This window comes from Ictalurus punctatus, chromosome 4 (genome assembly GCF_001660625.3).
Source record: "Ictalurus punctatus breed USDA103 chromosome 4, Coco_2.0, whole genome shotgun sequence".
In the NCBI taxonomy this organism is placed as follows: Eukaryota; Metazoa; Chordata; class Actinopteri; order Siluriformes; family Ictaluridae; genus Ictalurus; species Ictalurus punctatus.
The window spans coordinates 6,198,140-6,219,687 of NC_071284.1; the positions used below are offsets into that span (position 1 = coordinate 6,198,140).

Here is a 21,548-nt window from a genome sequence, read left to right on the forward strand (position 1 = left end):
AAGATGGGCCAAAATATCATGAGCCTGATTTCTATAATATAAATATGACTCTTTTACATGATTTTTATAGTCATAATAGTGGGGGGGCGGAGAGTGTAATTATTGACCTTATTCTGAATACGACAATATTGTGGTTAAGGTGTTTACATTAGTCGCTTTTAGAATATTCCTTCCATGCTCCCGTTTTACACCTTATAGAACGGAGATGCATTAAGGGCACACGTCATTACTTCCCCGTGCCACGCCGTCCGACGTTCCCTCCAGAATTTCACGTATCAACATACAGTTGGTCTTCGTTATGGTACCGTGTACAGTTTTGGGTGTTTTTATTTTAAATTTTACGAAAGCTTCAAGTGCAGTTAATTATGTGTCGCGCTATATGTGCTAATAGACGACCGCTTGAAGCCGTGGGCTGCGTCCCAAACCGCGTACTTACCGTCTATATAGTAGCTGAAATACATGTCTTTTGCCTATAATATAGCAGGTAAGTACACGTACACGGTTTCTGACTCAGCTGTGCTCTCGTGTTTGCCGACAAACGGTTAAGCAGTGCCTTGTGTGTACGTGTCCTGTCGCAAAATGCGGCGAAAACTCCCACACGACGTTAATAAAGTGATTAAGATGTGTACATGTCTGTAATACACGTCGATAATTTGACTAAAACAGGAATACTCCACATGTCTTAATTCGATTTGTGTTCACTTCGAGTATGACCTTAATCGGATTAAGGTGATTAAAAATGGCTGTTTACATGGTAGTTTCTTAATCAGAGTATCGTCTTAATCGGGTTAATTTCGGATTATTGTTGTCCATGTAAACGCACTGACTGACTCCTACCCTGACCGGGCAGTTACTAAGGATGAATATACACTATATGGCCAAAAGGATGTTGACACCTGATCATCACACCCATATGTGCTTTTTGAACATCCCATTCCAGTGTCAGTCATTGTTTTGCTGTTATAATAAGCTCCACTCTTCTGGGAAGGCTTTGCTCTAGATTTTAATACGTGTCAGATGAGGATGCCTGCGGTGCAGTCAGCGTTCCAGTTCATCCTAAAAAGGTTCAGTGGGGTTGAGGTCAGGGTTCTGTGCAGGCCACTTGAGCTGTTCTGCTCCAAACTTGGCAAACCATGTCTTCATGGAGCTTTTGTTTAAGCCTCTTCCAGTGTTCCAATGAAGGGAAATTGTGAAATTGCTGCAGCATACAGTACAAAGCCATCCTATACAACTTTGTGCTCCATTAATAGTTTGGGAAAGACTCACATATGGTGTGATGGTCAGTTGTCCACAGACTTTTATTTTATTTGTCCTGTGAGCTTCACATTTGAGCATAAGACCTCGCTTTTTTTTTTGCTGTGCACACCTTTAGTTTTAACCAAATGCCATGTGAACCTTTCTGGCAAGATTTCTAAAAAAAAAAAAAAAAAGAAAGAAAGAAATGCAAATTAGTGCACTTCCTATTTATATCTGTATCCATTTAGAACACATTCTCCGTTCGGTCTGAATAACTCGTGCAAATTTGGTTACATCTGTATTGTAAAGTGACACATCCATCAACTTCACTCATGTCCCAATGACAAATGCTCCACAAATCCAGCTCACAGTAAACATAAATTGAAGCCGCAGGGCATTTTGCAAGAGGAATGCAACTCCTGATGACATCAGAGCGCGGGGGTGAGAGTATTGATCTGATGCTTTACTGCCCTGCCAACTCAGTGGATTGGCAGAGCTACAGAGAGAATACCCAATGTCCTTAATGTCAAGGTCTTGGACAAAAATGTGGATATATAAACTATCACTTTCCCTTCAGATGGCTGTCAAAACCAGACGGCTTGATGTTAAAGGATTCTGGGAATTTTCTGTCTTTCTCTTATTCTTTCTCTTTGCTAGTATATTGACTTGGCTCGGTTTCAGCTCTTTCAGCTTTAGAGATTTGTATGCTGAGAGCGTGAAGCCACTGACGCTGCACATCATGTGCTCGAAGTAAGGCCGAAAGCCCAGAATGGGGTTGCGATGATAAATGTTTTAGTGCTTTACCAACAATTGGAAGCCATCCAACCCTTTTAAAGAGCCTCAACAAGTCACCCTCTGCCCTCTCTTTGCCACAACAATCCTCTGAGCGATCCACGTGCCCGGAATGTCGCTCGAGGGCCGACGTCCTGCGATTCTGTCTGTGACCTCTGGTGCTGTTTTTTTTTCCAGGCGTGCGAGCAAAACGCCTGGCCTTTAGATGTCAGCACACTCTGGTATCAGTGATTGTTGTGCATTGAGCATCAGGACAAGATTAAACACTGACCTTGTTCTCTTTTTGTTGGTGTAGATTGGTGCGCTGAGACAAGAGCAGAAGTACATCGGGTACTCGATCTTTGGATATCTTCCCGCCCGGTTTGACTGAAGCTCCGGCCAGGACAGCATTAAAAATACATATCCCAAAGGAAGACTCTGGCTTCACTCACTCTCACACTCGCTCACACACACACTCACAAATAAATCAATACCCCCAAGCTGTGATTTCTTCATCACTTTTCCCTCCAGCAACACACTGAGTGGGCAGCGAAAAGACCGGCTGAGCAGACTCTATTTCTGCAACACTCAAACACTGTCCATACTGCTGAAATGTCTGTAGGGTTCATATTTTTTTCAATAGTCTGCCAGGTGTAGGACCAATTTTTTGCTTTTCCCACAAACATCTGCTTATCCAATATGTATTTCCTTTAGCTGTCCTTCTTCTGATAGATCATTTACTATTTTTCTTACCATCGTCTACATTGCATCTCAATCCGAGTCCAGTGCTCTGACCTCATTAGTCGAGTCCAATACGTTTAGATTGGCAGTGAGAACTGACAGACCTTCAGGACAGTTAGCAATCGAAGCTCTTTTTCTTTGTCCCAACCCTGACTGCAACGGCGTGCTAACAAAGCATTCCATCATTGCAATTGACTCCTACATTTCTCAAAGCTGATCAGAATATTTATAAGCCAGAGTTTCATCCCATCATGTGAAATGTGACACTGACCACACGTTCGGCCCTCGTTTGGCCCGGAGCAGATAGCTTCTGACGTGCAGAAAGTGAAACGTGAACGAGATCGACGAGCTTATCAGCACAATCGAACCTGACACAAGCTTGGAGGGAGGAAAGGAAGAGAGGAAAGGAGGGGGGGTGGGTGGGGGGTAGAGGAATTTATGCGTGCGTCTTAATTCCACACCTACAAGATGATTCATGCTTGTATGAAGCAACAATTAAAAGAAATATATTAAAGATGGATTACACGCTCTAGAATAAAAGCAAGAGCTGTGCTCAACTCCGTCTGAGATCTCCTCAACAGTCACGTCCCTCGAATCAGGATGGAGAGCCTGGATGAACTGGAGCACCCGCTTTTGGATGACAGCCCCACACACTCGTCCAGAACGGGCAACAGCGGCCTCTTCAAGGGCGTTTTTGTGAGATGCGAAGAGGAAAAAAGACCCCCGTTGCTAGCATGGAGGAGCGTTTCTGGTCCTACAGATGTATCTCAGCAGCAGCTGCTGGATCCTTGTTCGCTCCCCAGCACACTCGAGTCCTTCTACACTACTTCTGCTCCACCGATATGGGGCCCTGCAGACTCCCTGGGCCTCCACAGCAAGGAATATCTGGAAACCACGTTCATGGACGTCGGGCCCGGATCTCCTCTGGAACGGAAGCTGCTGGCAGTAAGTAGAGACGTCCACAGCGTGTCCTACAGCATGGAGGATGAAGATGACCTGCTGCCAGACTTTGAGGTGAGATTGAAGTGCATCTTTCTCTCCTTTTGTTTACATAACTGTCTTTTTCTGTATCCATTTCTTTCACTTAACTAACTAAAGAAAGCCTACTGTCTGAAGGCTACAACCTTGACAGTGAGAACTGTGTAGGTGGGGAACGAAAGCAGTTTGGAATGTACTCCCACATCATTTTTCAAATCCAAAACTGTATCTAATTAATTTGATCTTAATTAAAATGATGGACTAAGCTGAAACCTTCCCCAAGCTGCCACTACGAGTGTGCACAGTAATATGACAAAAAAAAAAAAAACCCATCATATCACAATACACTGTATGTGTGACGATATAGGTTTTTTTTTATAAACTGGCGTCAAAAGTATTGATTTAAAACACTTGTGGAAAACTCAGCTTGAAGATTTTTTTTATTTTAATACAAAATAAATAAATACACTATTTAATACTGAAAGTAGAGTTAAAAAAAAATGTAGTTACAAAAATTCTAAATGATAAAAAATGGTTTAAAATAAATAAGTAAAGAAAACCATTCGAAAATAATTTGATATCAATACAAATTTTATAAATATTCCCTGCAGTATCAAAAAATTATATTGGGACATGAAATCACATTTTCAATATTCTATAGTTATATTGCCCAGCTTTAGCTGCCACCAGTTTCATTTAGCAGTTTAAATTGACAAATAAGACTGGATAAATTGCAATGTCCTGGGCATGCTTGGGTGGTCATAAGCATGTCCTTCTCCAAATTAGGTCTCAACACTTAGAGAGTTCAAGCAAAATTTCTTTTTAAACAGTTTTTTCTGTTACTGTAACTATGCCATCCATCCATCCATAAATCCATTTCCTGTACCGCTTATCTTTACTGGGTCACAGGGCACAAGGCTGGGGTGCCAATCCATCACAGGGCACAATCGCACACGCATTCATACACTACAGTACGGACACTTTTTTTGGACATGCCAATCAGCCTACCATGCATGTCTTTGGACTGGGGGAGGAAACCGGAGTACCCAGAGAAAACCCCCAAAGCAGGGGGAACACACCGAGTTTGGATGTTCTCCCCGTGCTGCGGGGGTTTCCTCCGGGTACTCCGGTTTCCTCCCCCAGTCCAAAGATATGCATGGTAGGCTGATTGGCGTGTCTAAAGTGTCCGTAGTGTATGAATGGGTGTGTGAATGTGTATGTGATTGTGCCCTACGATGGATTGGCACACTGTCCAGGGTGTACCCCGCCTTGTGCCCCATGCTCCCTGGGATAGGCTCCGGGTTCCCTGTGACCCTGAAAAGGATAAGTTCTATAGAAGATAGATGGATGGATGGACTTTTGGAAAACTTGCGCTTGACCATGTAACAAGGCAAACTGAGGGAGGAGAAAAGAATCTAAACAGGAACTAAAATCCGAAACGCATGGTGCTGTCACTATGGAAACAGCAGTACACTGCCTCAGTGATGAATGGTGTCCATGGCATCAACAGTTTAATAAGCCAGCACGTGTAATCTGAGTATGTAGGACATTACAATTTGTGATCAATACATGTGTTCATTAGAAGATCAGTCAAGAAAACAAAAAAACTTCTCATCATGCGCAACAGTAAAGCCGAGACCTAAGGGAGCAGAATTGCCCGTGGTCTCTGGGTGGGACAGATGGTGTACTCTTTCTCCTGTCAATCACAGCGACTCTAGCCGATCGTGGGCATCTATGAGCTCATGTATGCAGAAGAGGGCAGATAGCACTTTCCTCTGAGTGTGTTACGCTGCCCTGTGACGCAGCATGTTCAGCAGTTTAAAAAGATGCGATCGGCTGGCTTCACCCTCTTCAGATGGTAGCTGGTGAATGGGAATTGGCCAAGACCAAATTTGCTAGAAAATGGACGTGAAATCATTGCATGAACCCATGAAGACGCGATCAATGTTAAGCCACTTCACTCTGTATCACCACATTCTGATACATCAGGACGAAGGAAATCACCTATGCACTATATGGCCAAATGTTTGTGGACACCTGACCATCACACCCTTATGTGCTTGTAGTACATCCCATTTCAGGTTCAGTCCCCTATTGGTGTTCTAATGACCTCCACTCTTTTGGGAAGGATTTCCACTTGTTTTTTTGGAGTGCGGCTGTGGGGATTTGTGCTAATTCAGCCGCAAGAGCATTAGTGAGGTCAGACACTGATGTCGGATGAGGAGGCCAGGTGTGCAGTCAGAGTTCCAGTTCTTCCCAAAGGGGTTCAATGGGGTTGAGGTCAGGCATGCAGAGACCTTCTACATAATCCTGTGCTTCCAACTTTGTGGCAACAGTCTGGGGAAGGCCCACATATGGGTGTAACTCTATGGTCAGGTATCCACATACTTTTGGCCATTTAGTGTAACTACATTCTCAAGGCTAACACCAGGACTATTCAAAATTGAGTGAAGACAAAGTCTTATGGGAGTCAAGGTCAAGAATGTCTCCAAATGAAAGCAAGACTGAGTCAAGATCCAGAATGAAAACCATCAAATCCTTTTTTTTAAATTCTAGTTATCTTTATTTGTGTGTGTGTGTGTGTGTGTGTGTGTGTGTGTGTGTGTTGCACCAATGATTTGGCTATGGTTTATAGATGGAGGAATTGTACATGAAAAGAAAAGACGAGCCAATAAGACCAGACACGAGTCCTCAGCTTCTTTTGAAGCTGGCAGCTCTAGCTGTCACTGTTCATTACACACGCCAGTGGTGATTTTCATCCGGAGGTCAGATATAATATGGTTCTAATTACAGTCCATCAAAACCTGGCCTGAATGCTGGCAACACAAAATGGAGCTGTATCTGGGACAGCAAGGCTTATAAAACCTATAAGCCATATTTTATGCAGGTTTTTTCACATCATTCCAGATCATTTTACATCCCTTACTTGTTTATAATAGAAGAAGCCCTTATTTGTTACAAGTACTGTACTTTACTGCACAGTGAAATTGTTGTCTTTGCATATCCCAGCTTGTTAGGAAGTTAGGGTCAGAGAGCAGGGTTAGCAATGATATTGTATGGAATAAAATTTGTGCCAAGAGTTTTCATTGAACGTAACTTTTCAAGAAGCAAGCAAAAATATACAGTGTGCGAGAAGAAAAACACTCTGAAACTGAAAACAGTGAACTCAATGGCCAAAGTTTAACATGGTCTTCAAATAAACAGCATTTTTTTGTTAACAGTTTTCTAAGCTTCCTTTTCGCTAATCATGGTTTATGAATACGCTGCCAATTTTTGTTCACGTTCCGCAAGTTTACATTCGCCATCCTGGCACAAATCTCTTGTGTGGGCGGGGCTTAACAGTGAATTTACTCTCATTGGAAGTGAGATTTGGATCGACAGCTCGAGTGTCCAGCTGAGAAGGATGACAACAGTGATGATGACGCCGCCGTGCCGTGCCTCTCCTGAGAGCTCATCTCAATAAAATAGTTGTATGAGACTACCCAAACCTCAAATATTAATTACTAATATTAAGGTTTAATATAAAGTAATATACTGAATAAGTAAGTATTTAATTTCCATTACAAACACTTTAACTTTACAGAGAACCGCATCCAGAACGCTCTCCAAAACACTGATGTCTCTACTTCCTGGTCAAATCTCACTTGCCAATGAGAGTAAATTGCTGTTAAGCCCCGCCCACATTAGAGGTTTGTGCCAGAATGGCAGATGTAAATTGTGCAAAGCTCAGTGGTGGCAGTTTGGCAGTGCTGGGGCTTGAATCCCAAACCTTCTGATCAGTAACCCAGTGCCTTAACCCCTGAGCTTCTTCTTCTTCTTCTTCTTCTTCTTCTTCTTCTTCTTCTTCTTCTTTTTCTTCATTTTCTTCTTCTTTTTATTTGTTTTATCCTATTTTTCTTCTTTTTTTCTTCATTTTTTTTTCTACTTTTTTTTTCCTCCTCCTCCCGTAAGGGGTCGCCACAACGGCTCCGTCGTCTCCAAACATGATCTTCATATTTGATTGGGCACCGGATGCCTTTCTTGACGCAACCCTCCTTTTAATCCGGGCTTGGGACTGGCATGGAGAGTGCACTAGCTTGTACAACCCCAATGGCTGGGTTTGGTGCTCAGCGTGGGACTCAAAACCACGACCCTGTCTCATGCTCTACCGGCTATCATGAAGAATGTTGCATGAGATTCTCTTTGCGCTTAATATTGTCAAGTTCTCCTTTTTCGTTCCTAAAAAAAAAAAAAAAAAAAAATCTAATAGCCTTTGAAAGACAGAGATGCAATTAACATCCTGTTCTGTAAGTACGGAATAAAACACTTCAGGGATGCTGTTATAGGAAAATAATCCACAACATAATGGTGTGATGTCAGTTACCTCCCCAGAGTTGATCATATTCCTATAACAGCACATCCTGAACTGACTCATTCCTCTTATATAACAGCTATTTTAGCAGATGTTGTAGAACGTCTGCTAAGCAGGTCAGTTCCCCTTATCACTTACATTGCAGCAGCTATAAACAGCTGATCCCTCACCAGCATCTCCTTTTCTCTGTTTTGAATTTAATAAGACCAAAAAAAAATACCCAGTTATGCAGTTTCACAAATCTCTCCCATTCTTTATTATTAGGTTTGGTATGAGATAAATTATTCATGATGTGTGTCTGGAGGAAATAAAGTTGTTGGAGAGACTGAAACATGAGGAACATTCAGACAAGGTCAGAAAGGAGTAGAGAGATGGAAATTGCTGCTATTTTTTTATTTTTTCTTTAACGAACAAGTCACTATTCGCCTGAAGGGAGGCTCTGCTGCTGTGTATTTGGCATAACCTCATTCAGTCACATTAGCTAAGAGGCTCCAGACGAGGCATTACAAAACAGGATGCAGCATCAACGCATGCAGAAAATATGATGCTTTGGAATGAGTGTAATGAGCATTTCACAACTATGGTAATATTTTATAAATTGAAGGGTATCTACGAGATAATGAAAATGAAGAGGATACAGTTACTATGAATGGACTGTTTGGGACCATTATAACTGCAAATGTTGTGTTCTTATGCCACAAGTTACTTAATTCACATTAATGAGGTGTTCGCCTTGTATGGAGAGCCTGTGCAGTATTCTAGGGGTTTACCGATGCACAAAATAAGAATTCGATACAGTACAGTCACATATCGATATGGTACATTTTCAATAATACAATAAGCATTGCCTGAATATGTGCCATAGCTTTCCATTTTCAACTGACTCAAAACATTCAGCATTATAAAACTATCATATAAATCCAAAATAACGACACAGTGTTTGTCTAATTCACTCAGACTGTAGCAGCGTATAATGAAACACAAGCAGTATGAATGTAACTGAATGTAACAAGACTAAGCTTTGGGGCGTAACTATAGCACAGGGGTTTTTTTTTTTTTCCCCCCATTCTGCTGTTAGATAGTTTTGATCTCAGAATCACGTAGCTCTCTGTAGAACTAGATAAAAAAAAAATTATCCTGCATTCTCCACTAACAAATCGCGACGGTGAATTCTTTAGCCCGGATTGAAATAGGTAAAGAAAAGTTGCCTGCACCACTTGGATCAAAAACTAAGGTGGTGATCACCACGCAGTGGTTAAGGTGTTGGTCTATTGCTCAGGAGGTTGTGAGTTCAAACCCCAGCACCGACAAGCTGCGATTGTTGGGCTCTTGAGCCCATTCTTAGATGTATGAATGAGATAAGTGTAAGTCGCTCTGGATAAGGGTGTCTGCCAAATTCCGTTAATGTAGTTATTATGAAAGCGCAATATTTTATACATCCTATACATCCAGTACAAACCCATATCCCAGTTAGCTGCATGATTTCTTAAAAAGAAATAAGCAGTTATGCATCTATTACACTATTATGATGCCCTAATGTATAGCTTCTACATGTTCACTTATTTAAGAAACTTGAATTACATATATACATTTATACATATAAACTTGAATACATATTTACAGTAGGTAAGTGTTAGGTTAGGTATTGAGTATATTCATGGCTTTCAAATAAGCTGTTCCAAAAAATGCCAAGGCTCAAAGTAAAATAGATTGTACGTTTTGTCCATTGACATTCTAAAATGATTGGTGATATTTGAGATTAAGGAACACTCTCTTTAATCTACATATTTGATATGTATGGAATAAAACACGATGTGGTGTGAAGAGAGCCAACTTTTAAGCAAATGTGTGTGTTTTTGTTTTATGCATTAAAGAATGACTATAAACAGACTTTCTCTTGAAGTTAGATACAAAAATTGCAGCTTTTTGCATTGTCAAGAAACCAAAAGATGCAAATTCATCAGTTCTGGAGATGTTCCCATGGTGGAAAACTTAAAAGAACAGCTTTAGTCTCTTCCACAACATGTAAAATAAACTTTCTCCCTACAGAAAGAGTCACCATAAAACACCTACATGTGTTCCTTAAAGAACACCTTGACCAGGTAAATCAATTTATCGTTAGGCTTAAATGTATACGAACGTCTGCGTCTGAATCGAGTCCCTTTGAGTTAGTTGTTAATATACTATAGATACGATAACATATATTAGAGCGAGCGCATTAATGTAAACATGTGCTTTATTAAAAAGTTTTAAACATATCAGTAACCTTGCCTTCCACCCGTTTCATACTGATCGCTCTAAGTGCATCCCCAGCTGTGATATTACTGTATCTCCTCTACGCCAAGTCATAACTTTTGCTCTGTCTCTCTTCCAGGATTCCTCCAGTGACGAATTCACTGACACGGAAAGCGAAAGCAACTTCCCGCTCATGATCCCGCAGGATCACCTCGGCCTGGCGTTCTTCTCCATGCTCTGCTGCTTCTGGCCTTTAGGCATCGCTGCCTTCTATCTGTCTCAGAAGGTACAAACATTCCTCTACCAAGTAAATACTTATCTAAAAAAAAAAAAAAATTAAATATTAAGTTTAATTCAAACATATTACACGAAATAAAACATTGAAGATGTAATCAGTAGTTTTTAATCCAACCTATCGAATTAAACCTATTTAAAATTACAGCCAGAACTTGTGTCAGAGCTGCTTTTATAGAAAATTAATCATCCCATTCAAATTTGAGGATTCAGCACCGTGGCATAAATGTACTTAAATAAGCAGACGTAGCTCTGAAAAGACAAAGTCAAACAGTTCCTTTAATAACCATTACGCCATTAATACATTTATGAGATTAGATCCCTAATGCTTAAGGATTTAGCTGACTATTTAACTCACTTTCTATAGGAACATATTTAAGGGACGGATTGTCTTTGCGGTTGTAAAAATAAAAATAATAAAAATAGGATCTGAATTTCAAGTGAGAACCAAATGATGGAATTTTTTGCAAACATAAAGCTACGACTATATTAAATGCCAGAATAAAGATTTCCAATAACAAGTCAACTCCAGGCATCTGGCACTGAACTACTTCTGTTCCTTAATGAAATATAAAAACCGCGAGAGATGTTACGCAGGAGAAATAAGATTGAAATGTTGAATAATGAACAAGAGGTGGAAATGGAACAGGAGTCATAAATCACGGTACAGGGCAGCCGTCACGCTTGTACATTTTCCCATTCCTTCAGTACGACAGAATGTTTGTGATTCAGATAATAAAGTCAAAGATTAATGCAAGATTACGTTCTGTATATTCCTCCGCAAGACGGATCAGCGTTCTTTCTGTCTAAAGTACCAGAAAGTTAACGCTGGACAAAATAAGCCGAAATAAGTCCACCGAGTTCGTATTTAAACCGTTTTGTTCGATATTTCAGCAGTATCGCGCGAGCAGGAGTGAGGTGATAAGTGACCATTTTTGGACACAAAAATAAAACATGAATTCATAAAACTGCAGGTAAAATCCCAGAACATGCTCTATGATTTATTTATATCTGAAAAGTGCTCCACTATTGAATATTTTACTTTCTTTAACGACATCCACAATATTCTATGTAACCTTTACTTTTCTTCAAATCTAAAATTTGCCCTTTTCTACTGGCACACTAATGAAGAAGTTGTAATATGAAATTTCTAGCAAAAATGTATAGGGCGCCTGAGACGGTACGTATCATTTATTATAGAGCTGTCAGAAAGGCAGCGTAGCACTTTACAGTAGTTTGCAACTTTTGGATACAAGCACAGATGACATAGTTTTATTCCTGTGATGCTACAGCTAGATATACAGCATTATACGACTCGAAACGGCTAAGTATTACAACAGTGGTCCTGTTGTGGTACATGATGAATGTCTAATGTTCCACTTAACAATATGAACATGACAGTACAGAATCAGCACTTACTGTTCATTTACTATAGCTGCTTTACCACTGATGAACCCGAAACCTTGGGATAAAGTTTTTGGTGCGTTTCCATTTTAAAGACATTTTTGTTAAAGGAAACACCCACAACTATAACAATAAATTAAAATATACAAGCCTGAAACATTAACCCTGTGATAACGTTAATAAATAATAATAAATTGTTAAAATTGCCTTTTTTCCCCTCGTTGCTTGAGGTCATAGAGCCATGATGATGATGATGGTGATGATAATAGTAATAATAATAATAATAATAAAAATGCTGATGATGATTATTAGTAGTCGTAGTAGTGGTGGTGGTGGTAGTGGTGGTAGTGGTAGTATTGGTGGTGGTGGTGGTAGTAGCGGTGGTGGTAGTAGTAGTGGTGGTGGTAGTAGTGATAGTAGTAGTGGTAGTATTGGTGGTAGTGGTAGTAGTAGTGGTGGTGGTGGTAGTGGTAGTATTGGTGGTGGTGGTGGTGGTAGTAGTGGTAGTATTGGTGGTGGTGGTAGTAATAGTAGTGGTGGTGGTAGTAGTAGTGGTCGTGGTGGTGGTAGTAGTAGTGGTCGTGGTGGTGGTAGTAGTAGTGGTTGCTAAAGACTTGATCCAGACCTGCATAAATTCTCAACACCATCAATAAAAATTATAATAACAGTGGTGGTGTTGGTGATTCTGTTGTTGTTGTCGTTGTTGTTGTTGGTGGTGTTGTTGTTTCAACGTTAATTGATTGAGCAGGGTTTTTTTTTTTTTTTTTTTTACTTAATTAAGACCAGGTAAAGAGAAAATTCTTGATTTTGTCACAGAGTTAAATGCGAGCATTATAGGAATGTGATTATTGTTCCACCAAAGCAAATATTTTATGGGTTACTTGTTTAAATGTCAGAAACTTTGACAGTTGCTCGTTAAGTTCCCTTCTTTTTTTTTTTACAATGGCAGACAAAACCAAAATGAAAAGCAGGGTCAACCAACAGGCAGAAGTCAAGCAGTACAGTACTTAGTTGACAGACAAAGACATAAACCAGAAACGTCGTCATAATCGTTAACACGATAGCAATGAATTAGAAGGCTTGGTATAGACAGGTATGTGACGCTGACCTTGACATGACAGTAACAGAATGAGGATTAGAAATTGTGGTAGTTCTAATAGCAAAGTTTGCCCTGATTTATACTGTAAGGTAGGAACTGTTCATCTAAATCTAGTTAGTCTTGAAATCCAATTCAGGTAACTACATAAATCAGTTCAAGCTTTTCGAACCTTCCTTTCATATAAAGCTCTATGACTTGAGCCTCCAAACTGCTGCACACACATAATTGCACACACAAAGCCCAAAGTTAAGATGTCAGGAGGGTAGTACAAGACTCTGTGACATGCACTCTCTCTTCTCTTTCTCTCTGCTCACCATGTAAAGTCCAGGCCTGTGTAAATTCTCCATTACAGTTCTCATGGGGTTGGATCACATGGCAGTAGCCTGGTGTTCTGGTCAACCGAGTTCCTTATAGATTGAATTAAATCCATCATGTTCAGCCTGTTATCATAGATTTCCAATGGAGGATGAAGTGCTTTTGAAAATAAGGGCTGTTAATGATGACAATGAGGTTAGGCTCTTCGAGATGACGGAATTAAGCTGTAATTAAGCTGAAAAACAGATCTCGTAGACAAAGAAATCGGAAGGAAACGAGGAAATGCGCGGACACCAGGATACAGGTGCAAGAAGGTTTTGATAAAAGAATGCGATAGAAATACAGAAATGAGAAAACGCATATAAAGTAACTAGATAGACAAAAAGCACGATACAATAAGCGAGAAACGAAGTACAAACCAAGACCAAGAACATAATCTGGAAATATATACATGTACATCGTGTCATTAACTGATAACAAGACTCGGGTGATCTAGATAATAGACCAAACTAACGAAATATGATGGAAGGAGTAAATGAAACCAATACAGTAACAAAAGCATGTGGAAAACTGAGAGCATATTGCTGAGAGAGGTAATTCGTGGCAAAAGAAAGCAGAATTTTCCATCCAATCATCCATTTTCTGTACCGCTTATCCTACACAGGGTTGCGGGGAGCCTATCCCAGGGGACTCGGGGCACAAGGCGGGGGTCACCCTGGATGGAGTGCCAATCCGTCGCAGTGCACAATTGCGCACACCCATTCACACACTGTGGACAATTTAGACATGCCAATCAGCCTACCATGCATATCTTTGGACTGGGGGAGGAAACCAGAGTACCCAGTGGAAACCCCCGAAGCACATGCAAGCAAGGAGGACATGCAAGCACACAGGTCGGAGGCGGGAATCGAATCCCCAACGTCGATCATTGAAGCCTGTGCGAGTTCTAATGTAAATGCTGTCCTTTTTTTTTTTTTTTTTTCTTTTAGATTTTTTGCCCATTTTCTCCCCAATTTGGCTCCCATATCACTGGCTGGTAGGGGAATGAAGGCTAACACGCACATCCACTAAGACACATGAAGTCTCACTACTGCATCTTTTCTAAATGGAAATTGCTATCTGCTCTCTTCCGCATACGTGAGCCCACAGACACCCATGATAGGCCAGGGTCGCTCTGATTGACCGGGCATTCAGAGTATCCCATTTTCTTGTGCGTGACTCAGAAACCTGAAGCTGTTCTGCTTCAGCACTGTAATGAAAGTGAAGCTATGAAAATAAAGAAATCTGATGAATATTTCTCTTCATTGATGATTCACAGCCCTGCAGCTTTTGAAGTGAGTTTGCATATAATGTATGCAATAAATGGTTGGTGCTAGTTTACTGACAGATCTAAGAGGTTTAGGCCTGACTGGACACACACAGTGCCAGATCGCAGATTTCTCACTGCAGAGATTTGCTTTGCAGTAATGGTCAGCAACACGCCACTATATGGAAGATATTGCTTCTGGTATAAGGTTTATGTCTGGTCTATCTCTGCCAAATGGTCCCACAGCCAGGGGTTATATTGGGTACAGCTCAGAAGACGTTCTGAGAGATTCAGTGTTAAATGCTGATTTGTCTCAGAGTGTGGGGAAATGACTACGCCAAAAGGGTCAATAGTAGCAATTAACGTCTGCGAGTTTACGCTTGTCAGATAGCATCCTGGCTTTTAAACATCCTGTTTCAAAACAACACCAGGACCCACTCAGAATCTAACAACGGCTAAGGGAATGCTTTTATCTGTATTTGCATGAGGTGTGTTTGGGCCTTCTGCCTCCTATACCTGCTATTTCTGTCTTTAAATAATTATGCATGCAAACTCTAGCCGAGTATCAGTGCATTCACGTCATGCCAGAATTACGGTAATTATGGGATGACAGCTCGGAGATTCTACTCCGAGCCGTTCATCTCATCAGACTTGTAAATGAGTCTTTTCTGTGGAAATGCACACACCAGCCTAACACGGGTTATTTCCCTGAAATCACACGCACACACACACACACACACACACACACACATTTCCAGCCAAAATGGGCACAGTGTACTTTAGCTTTAGTTGGAAGTTGGAATGTTTTTAAGCAATTGTTGATTGTAGTCACAAATAAAAATTAGTTTATAGTCATTATCTACTATAAACTACCACAAATTACTAGAATTTAAATTTCAGTAATACTCAAGTAAAAGTATAATTACGAGAAATGAATACTTATGTATAGTAAGAATGTACAATTACTCGAGTACTTTCCACCCCTACTGGTACTCAAAATGTAAAAAAAAAAATAAATCCTGTAGTGTTCCTGGATAGTAAGCTGCTGTACAAATTACATGCTACAAACGTACAACTGTACTTACTGCAAAAATACTTTTCAAGAAACAGAAACAATAATATTATAATATAGTATAATATAGAATATAGCATTCAGTAATACTGTAAAAATGATACAAATGTTATATATATATATATATATATATATAGGTATATAGGTGCATTGATAATCACTGCGGCTGAGTGATGAATTCATCAGGATGGCAGTGAGATGTCTAGCACTAATGTTTGATCTTGTTCTGATTTTTTTATTTTGCCAGACGAACAAAGCGTGGGCGCAGGGCGACTTCCAGGCAGCGAGCAAGGCGTCTCGTCACACCCTGTGGCTCTCCATCGTCTCCATCATCTTCGGCATCATCACCTACATTTGCGCAGTCGCCGCGCTCATCTCCTACCTGTCCGGGAAGCCGCCGTAACGTGTGCTCCGTGTCAGGCCCCTCCCCTTTTTTACAATGCTGTCCCCGCCTCCTGAAGACACAATGAAATTCTGTTCATACACTCACAAAGATGTATTAACACTGGGCTTTTATTCTAATTAACCTTCCCGGATCGAAACCGTCTGGACTTGTAGAGGGATGGACGCTAATACGACAGATGGGAAACGGATCTCAGGACAAATCTAACAGAAGAGACATGTCTCGCATTTTGTTGGAACACTTACAGCAGTGCAGCAATGGCACAATGCCATGGAGCAAAAACAGCTTGCGTAGATAAGAGCTGGCTCCTCCCAAATGATTTCTGAGACCCGAGGGTTTGTTTGAAGGACTTGACAAGGATTAAAAGAACAGAGCTTTCTGCAGGTCGTGTTCCTCCTGCTCCTATAAAACAATGGCACAGTTTTAGAGTTACTATATCCAGTAACATCTGGATACAATTTATGGGACACGGCATTATTTCTGACAATAATTCTCTCCTGTTTCAAATTTATTTAAACATTTATTATTAGTACGTGCTTTATCCTGGTCAGGGTTGCGCTGGAGCCAGAGCCTATCCCAGGAACACTGGGAAAGAGGCAGAAATACACCCTGAATGCGATGCCAGTACACACATACTCTCACACACACTCATTCACACTTAGGCGTAATTTAGAGTAGTTAATTCATGTATCAGAATATTTTTGGGAGATGGGAGGAAACCAGATAGAAAAATGGTAGAATCCCACACGGGAAACTCCACACAGGCAGTAAACTGTGCTCAGGATCGAACACGGGACCCTGGTGCTGTGAGGCAGCAATGCTACCCACTGCACCACTGCACCACCCTTTCTCAAATTTACTGTGTGCCAAAAAAACATTTCTGTCCTAAAAGGACCATAAAGGACAACGAATGGACCAGTGAACAGACTTCATGCAGCAAATGTAACAGTTTCTGAGAGAGTTGGAAAGACGGAATTACGTGGCGGCCTGGGAAAACCCTTCACACGGGTCAGATTTCCTGCTGTATACTTCTGTAAAGCTTCCGATTTTCCTGAACTGAAATATGTTTCTCGTTTTTCATGCGTCTCAAACAGAAGTAAAATGGTAGTATTAAAAAAACAAAAACAAAAAAAAAAAGGCGATTAGCCCCAAAAGTGAAAAAGCAAAAAACAAAACAAAACTGCATTTAAAGATTTCATTGTTCCACATACCTCTGCATTTATAACCAAAACTACTTATGAAAAAAAAAAAAAAAAACCCCATTATTGACTAAATTTAATGAATTCTACGTCTACAAAGCTAAATTAGTTCTCAATTTGATTATCAGCATCATCCACATTAGTCTCTGTCTCATCCCGAGACAAAAGTCACTCACAGACTTCTTGTTGTCTCTTCACTCGACCCATCTCTGCACGAACATTGGTGAGGAAATAATCCCCTATTAGTTCAGTCAACTCTGCACTCTTCTCTGTTTTGATGATGTCATGGTGCAGGATGCATCATGGACATTTTGACAGTATCTGCTGTCTGAATCAAAATATATTGATTGGACTTATGTTTGTTTTGCTGTGACATACAGTGGTGCTTGAAAGTTTGTGAACCCTGTAGAATTTTCTATATATCTGCATAAATATGACATCATCGGATTTTCACACGAGTCCTGAAAGTATACAAAGAGAACCTAGTTAAACAGATGAGAAATATTATACTTGGTTGTTTATTTATTGAGGGAAATGATCCTATATTACATATGTGTGCGAGTGGCAAAAGGATGTAAACCTCTAGGATTCGCAGGACGACTTGCCATCATTGATGGAACAATGAATTCTGACGTATACCAGCAAACTCTAAAGGGAAATGTCAGGACATCCGTCTGTGAACTGAATCTCAAGAGAAAGTGGGTCATGCAGCAAGACAACCACACTAAACACATAAGTCTTTCTATTAAACAATGGTTAAAGAAGAATAAAGTTAATGTTTTGGAATGGCCAAATCAAAGTCCTGACCTTAATCCAATAGAAATGTTGTGGAAAGACCTAAAGCGAGCAGTTCATGTGAGGAAACCCACCAACATCCCAGAGTTAAAGCTGTTCTGTACTGAAGAACGGGCTACAATTCCTCCAAGCCGATACGCAGGACTGATCAACAGTTACCAGAAACGTTTAGTTGCAGTCATTGGTCACATCAGATACTGAAAGCAAAGGTTCCCATATTTTCCCACTCACACTTATGTAATATCGGTTCATTTTCCTCAATAAATAAATGACCAAGTATAATGTTCTTGTCTCTATTGTTTAATATGTTTCTCTTGATCCACTTTTAGGACTTGTGTGAAAATCTGATGTTGTTTTAGGTCATATTTATCTGGATATATATATATATATATATATATATATATATATATATATATATATATATATATATATATATTTAAAAATAATTCAAAAGGGTTAACAAACTTTCAAGCACCACAGTAGCAGCTTGATCAACACGTGACTTTCACTGTGTGGGGAAATCGCACTTAGTTAGTAAGATTTCAGGCAGAATAGCTGCATCAACACTGTTTGTTAAACTGGCTCCTTACACAAGGCTAGGTTAGAAAGTAGCCTAAATAAAAACATTTCCACATTATTTTGGTAAAGTATATTTATAGTCGATGTATATTATTGGCACAAAACCCCCTCGTTTTTTTTTTTTTTGTAATTTCTGGCATTTTTGCTACAATGACATACGATGGGTTTTCCTAGACCGCCACACAAATGTGACCCACTTTCACTACGCCATTAAGAGATGCCTCTCCACAGTCTAATAATAGCAGCACTGACACAGGAGCATTTTCCGAAGTCAGAGTCACCTCACGTAGTGACTAACTGAGCAGTTGAGGGTTAAGGATGTTGTTCAAGGACTCAGTGGCTCTCGGGCAGCCCTTGGATTGGAGCTCATTCAATCCTAACCAGTGCGTGAGTACTGCCTGGGTTCAAACACAAGACCTGTAGTTTTTCCTCACTTGCTTGTCGTCTGATCTCCACAGCATTACAGTGTATTTTTCCTGCTTGGGTGGAAAAATTTGCTAAGACCCCCCCTTCAATCCCATCCCCCCACTCTCTTTGATTACAGGCATGCAGTGAGATTATGCCATTAATGTGTGTGTGAAAGTTTTGGGTTTGGGACTTTACACCAACTTTGTCCTTCCATCCTTAAGACAACTTCAACTACTCTTCAACATCTGCATGGGGATTGTGCACTGAGACCCTTGTATAAAAAAAAAACAAACAAAAAAAAACAACTGTACCTCTTAAAAAAAAAAAAAAAGGAAAAAAAAGCCTCGGTGTGTGGGCGTTTGCTTTCGCCTCAGTAAGCCCTGTCAGGTTCCAGAAAAATGGCCCTGCTTGAATGAAGTGAGCCGAACAGAAGGGGTTCGAGTGAAGCCACGAATAAAAGAAGTGCTGTGTGCAAACATATTGTTCATTATAGTTTTATGCAACGCACTCCATTATAATGTTGCTCTGTTGTTTGCTTGTCATGTTTTCGTGTTCTACAGCTCACAGAAACAATGATTCATCCTCATGTGTTTGGTTATATAATTACCATGAAGCCAGGGTTGATTATTTACAGCGTAACTGTGGAGGTGTTATTCTCTGCACTGACAGGAAATACACAGTACACAAAACCTCATAGACACTTCACTAATATAGGTAGGCAGTACACCTGAGTCATACTATTACAACCTTCAAACTAAAACATTTACTTTTAATCATTAAAGCTAGACACTAGCAAGTGGACCAAATGTAGCTGATACTAAATACGAGGGTCCGTTGCAGCGTTAGCAGACGTGCAAACGTTGCAGAGATTCATGCGTCTTAATATCGGAGCATGCTAGTGTGAGTTACCAGGCAAAAATAATGACGGAGTGTATGGACGTAACTGGGATTAAACTGTACGCCATGAATTTACGAGTTAATAATGGGTTTAATGGTCGTCAAAGTGATGCTTAAAGTTTTTTCCAGAACTTTCTTTGTCGTTTTGATAGCTTGGTCTTCATGAAGCTTTGTTTGTTTAGGTATGTTCTTTCCAAACATAGCCCAGTTTTATGGACTATGTCGTGTAGATTCACGACATGGGGGCAGTGGTGGCTTTGCAGTTAAGGCTCTGGGTTACTGATCGGAAGGTCGGGGGTTCAAGCCCCAGCACTGCCAAGTTGCCACCGTTGGGCCCTTGAGCAAGGCCCTTAACCCTCTCTGCTCCAGGGGGCACCGTGTCATGGCTGACCCTGCACTCTGACCCCAAATTCCTGACATGCTGGAGTATGCGAAGAAAACAATTTTCACTGTGCTCTACTGTATATGCGACCAATAAAGACTCATCATTATTATATAATAATCCTGATTAAGTCCATTTCAGTTCCTGGTTGTAACACTACAAAATGTGCGAAAGTGAATATGTATGCAAGGCAGAATAAAGTGCTAAGTGTCGGACGCTCATTTGCTACTTAAAATCGGCTTACGGGTGAGGCAAACCAAAAAAAGTACAAAATAATTCCTCCTCCATCAGCAACGTACACACATCCTCTGCCGACTCAAAGGGCAAATAATGTCAGTTGTTGTGAAAGATTCAGGCCATGAAGCAGTGGCCGAGCAACCTCGTCCTGTCAGACACACTCAGAGCCATGTTCCCGCTGAGGAAGTGGGCCAGATCACAGTATGGAGCAGTGTGTTACATCTACAGCTAGCAGACCAACCTCAGACTGGAGACGTGAGATAACAGACTCCGCTGTGTTCACGGAGAAAGCAAACGGCTACATGCTGACGTTCCAAGCTCCGGTGAAAAAAAAAAAAGTCAAGGTGCTTCAAGCTTTGTTGTTGTTTTGGTGAGACATCTCCAAGAGCTGGGAGATGTTTCTGCATCTGCTACATACGTTATATGTCTGATTCCCATATCCTGTGTAAATGTTCATGTATAATAATGAATCCTGGCTCGAAACCAATAAATACACATGTGCCAGAGAGTACACGTTAGTAAGTATAAGCGTCTGTGAATGTCTTTAGCCAACAAATGAAGGTCATTTGGTATTAATCAACCCCCTCAGAATGCTTTGCATAAAACTGCCATCATTAATCTGGTCTTCTGGGGTGAACAGTGGTACTACCTCATCTTTCCTCCTCTAGGCTACAGAATGAAGGTGAAACAGTCTATTATGCGATATCTTTTTTTAATTATTAATCAGAAAACACAGAGTATTATGCAAAAGCCGGCCGTTTAAAAAAAAAAAAAAACGAAGAATTTGACTGTAATTATTTGCAGAGTGCGTTTCATACCACCAAGAGTTATTTCCGTATTAACAAA

General features: G+C 40.5%; 1 protein-coding gene across 1 annotated transcript; it reads left to right on the forward strand.

Moving 5' to 3' along the window:
- The first annotated feature begins 3,185 nt into the window (after positions 1–3,185).
- On the forward strand, positions 3,186–20,574 carry tmem91 (transmembrane protein 91). The gene is made up of 3 exons (XM_017465164.3): positions 3,186–3,762; positions 10,452–10,598; positions 16,050–20,574. Exons 1-3 carry the CDS (start codon positions 3,349–3,351, stop codon positions 16,203–16,205), a joined length of 717 nt encoding a protein of 238 aa, XP_017320653.3. The 5' UTR covers positions 3,186–3,348; the 3' UTR covers positions 16,206–20,574.
- Positions 20,575–21,548: the final 974 nt, after the last annotated feature.

Excerpts from the sequence above, each read along its gene's own strand:
- tmem91 (XM_017465164.3), top strand. The coding sequence starts at position 3,349 with ATGGAGAGCCTGGATGAACTGGAGCACCCGCTTTTGGATGACAGCCCC. Across the intron at positions 3,763-10,451 it reads ACCTGCTGCCAGACTTTGAG|GATTCCTCCAGTGACGAATT; the intron begins GTGAGATTGAAG and ends TCTCTCTTCCAG. Across the intron at positions 10,599-16,049 it reads CCTTCTATCTGTCTCAGAAG|ACGAACAAAGCGTGGGCGCA; the intron begins GTACAAACATTC and ends TTATTTTGCCAG.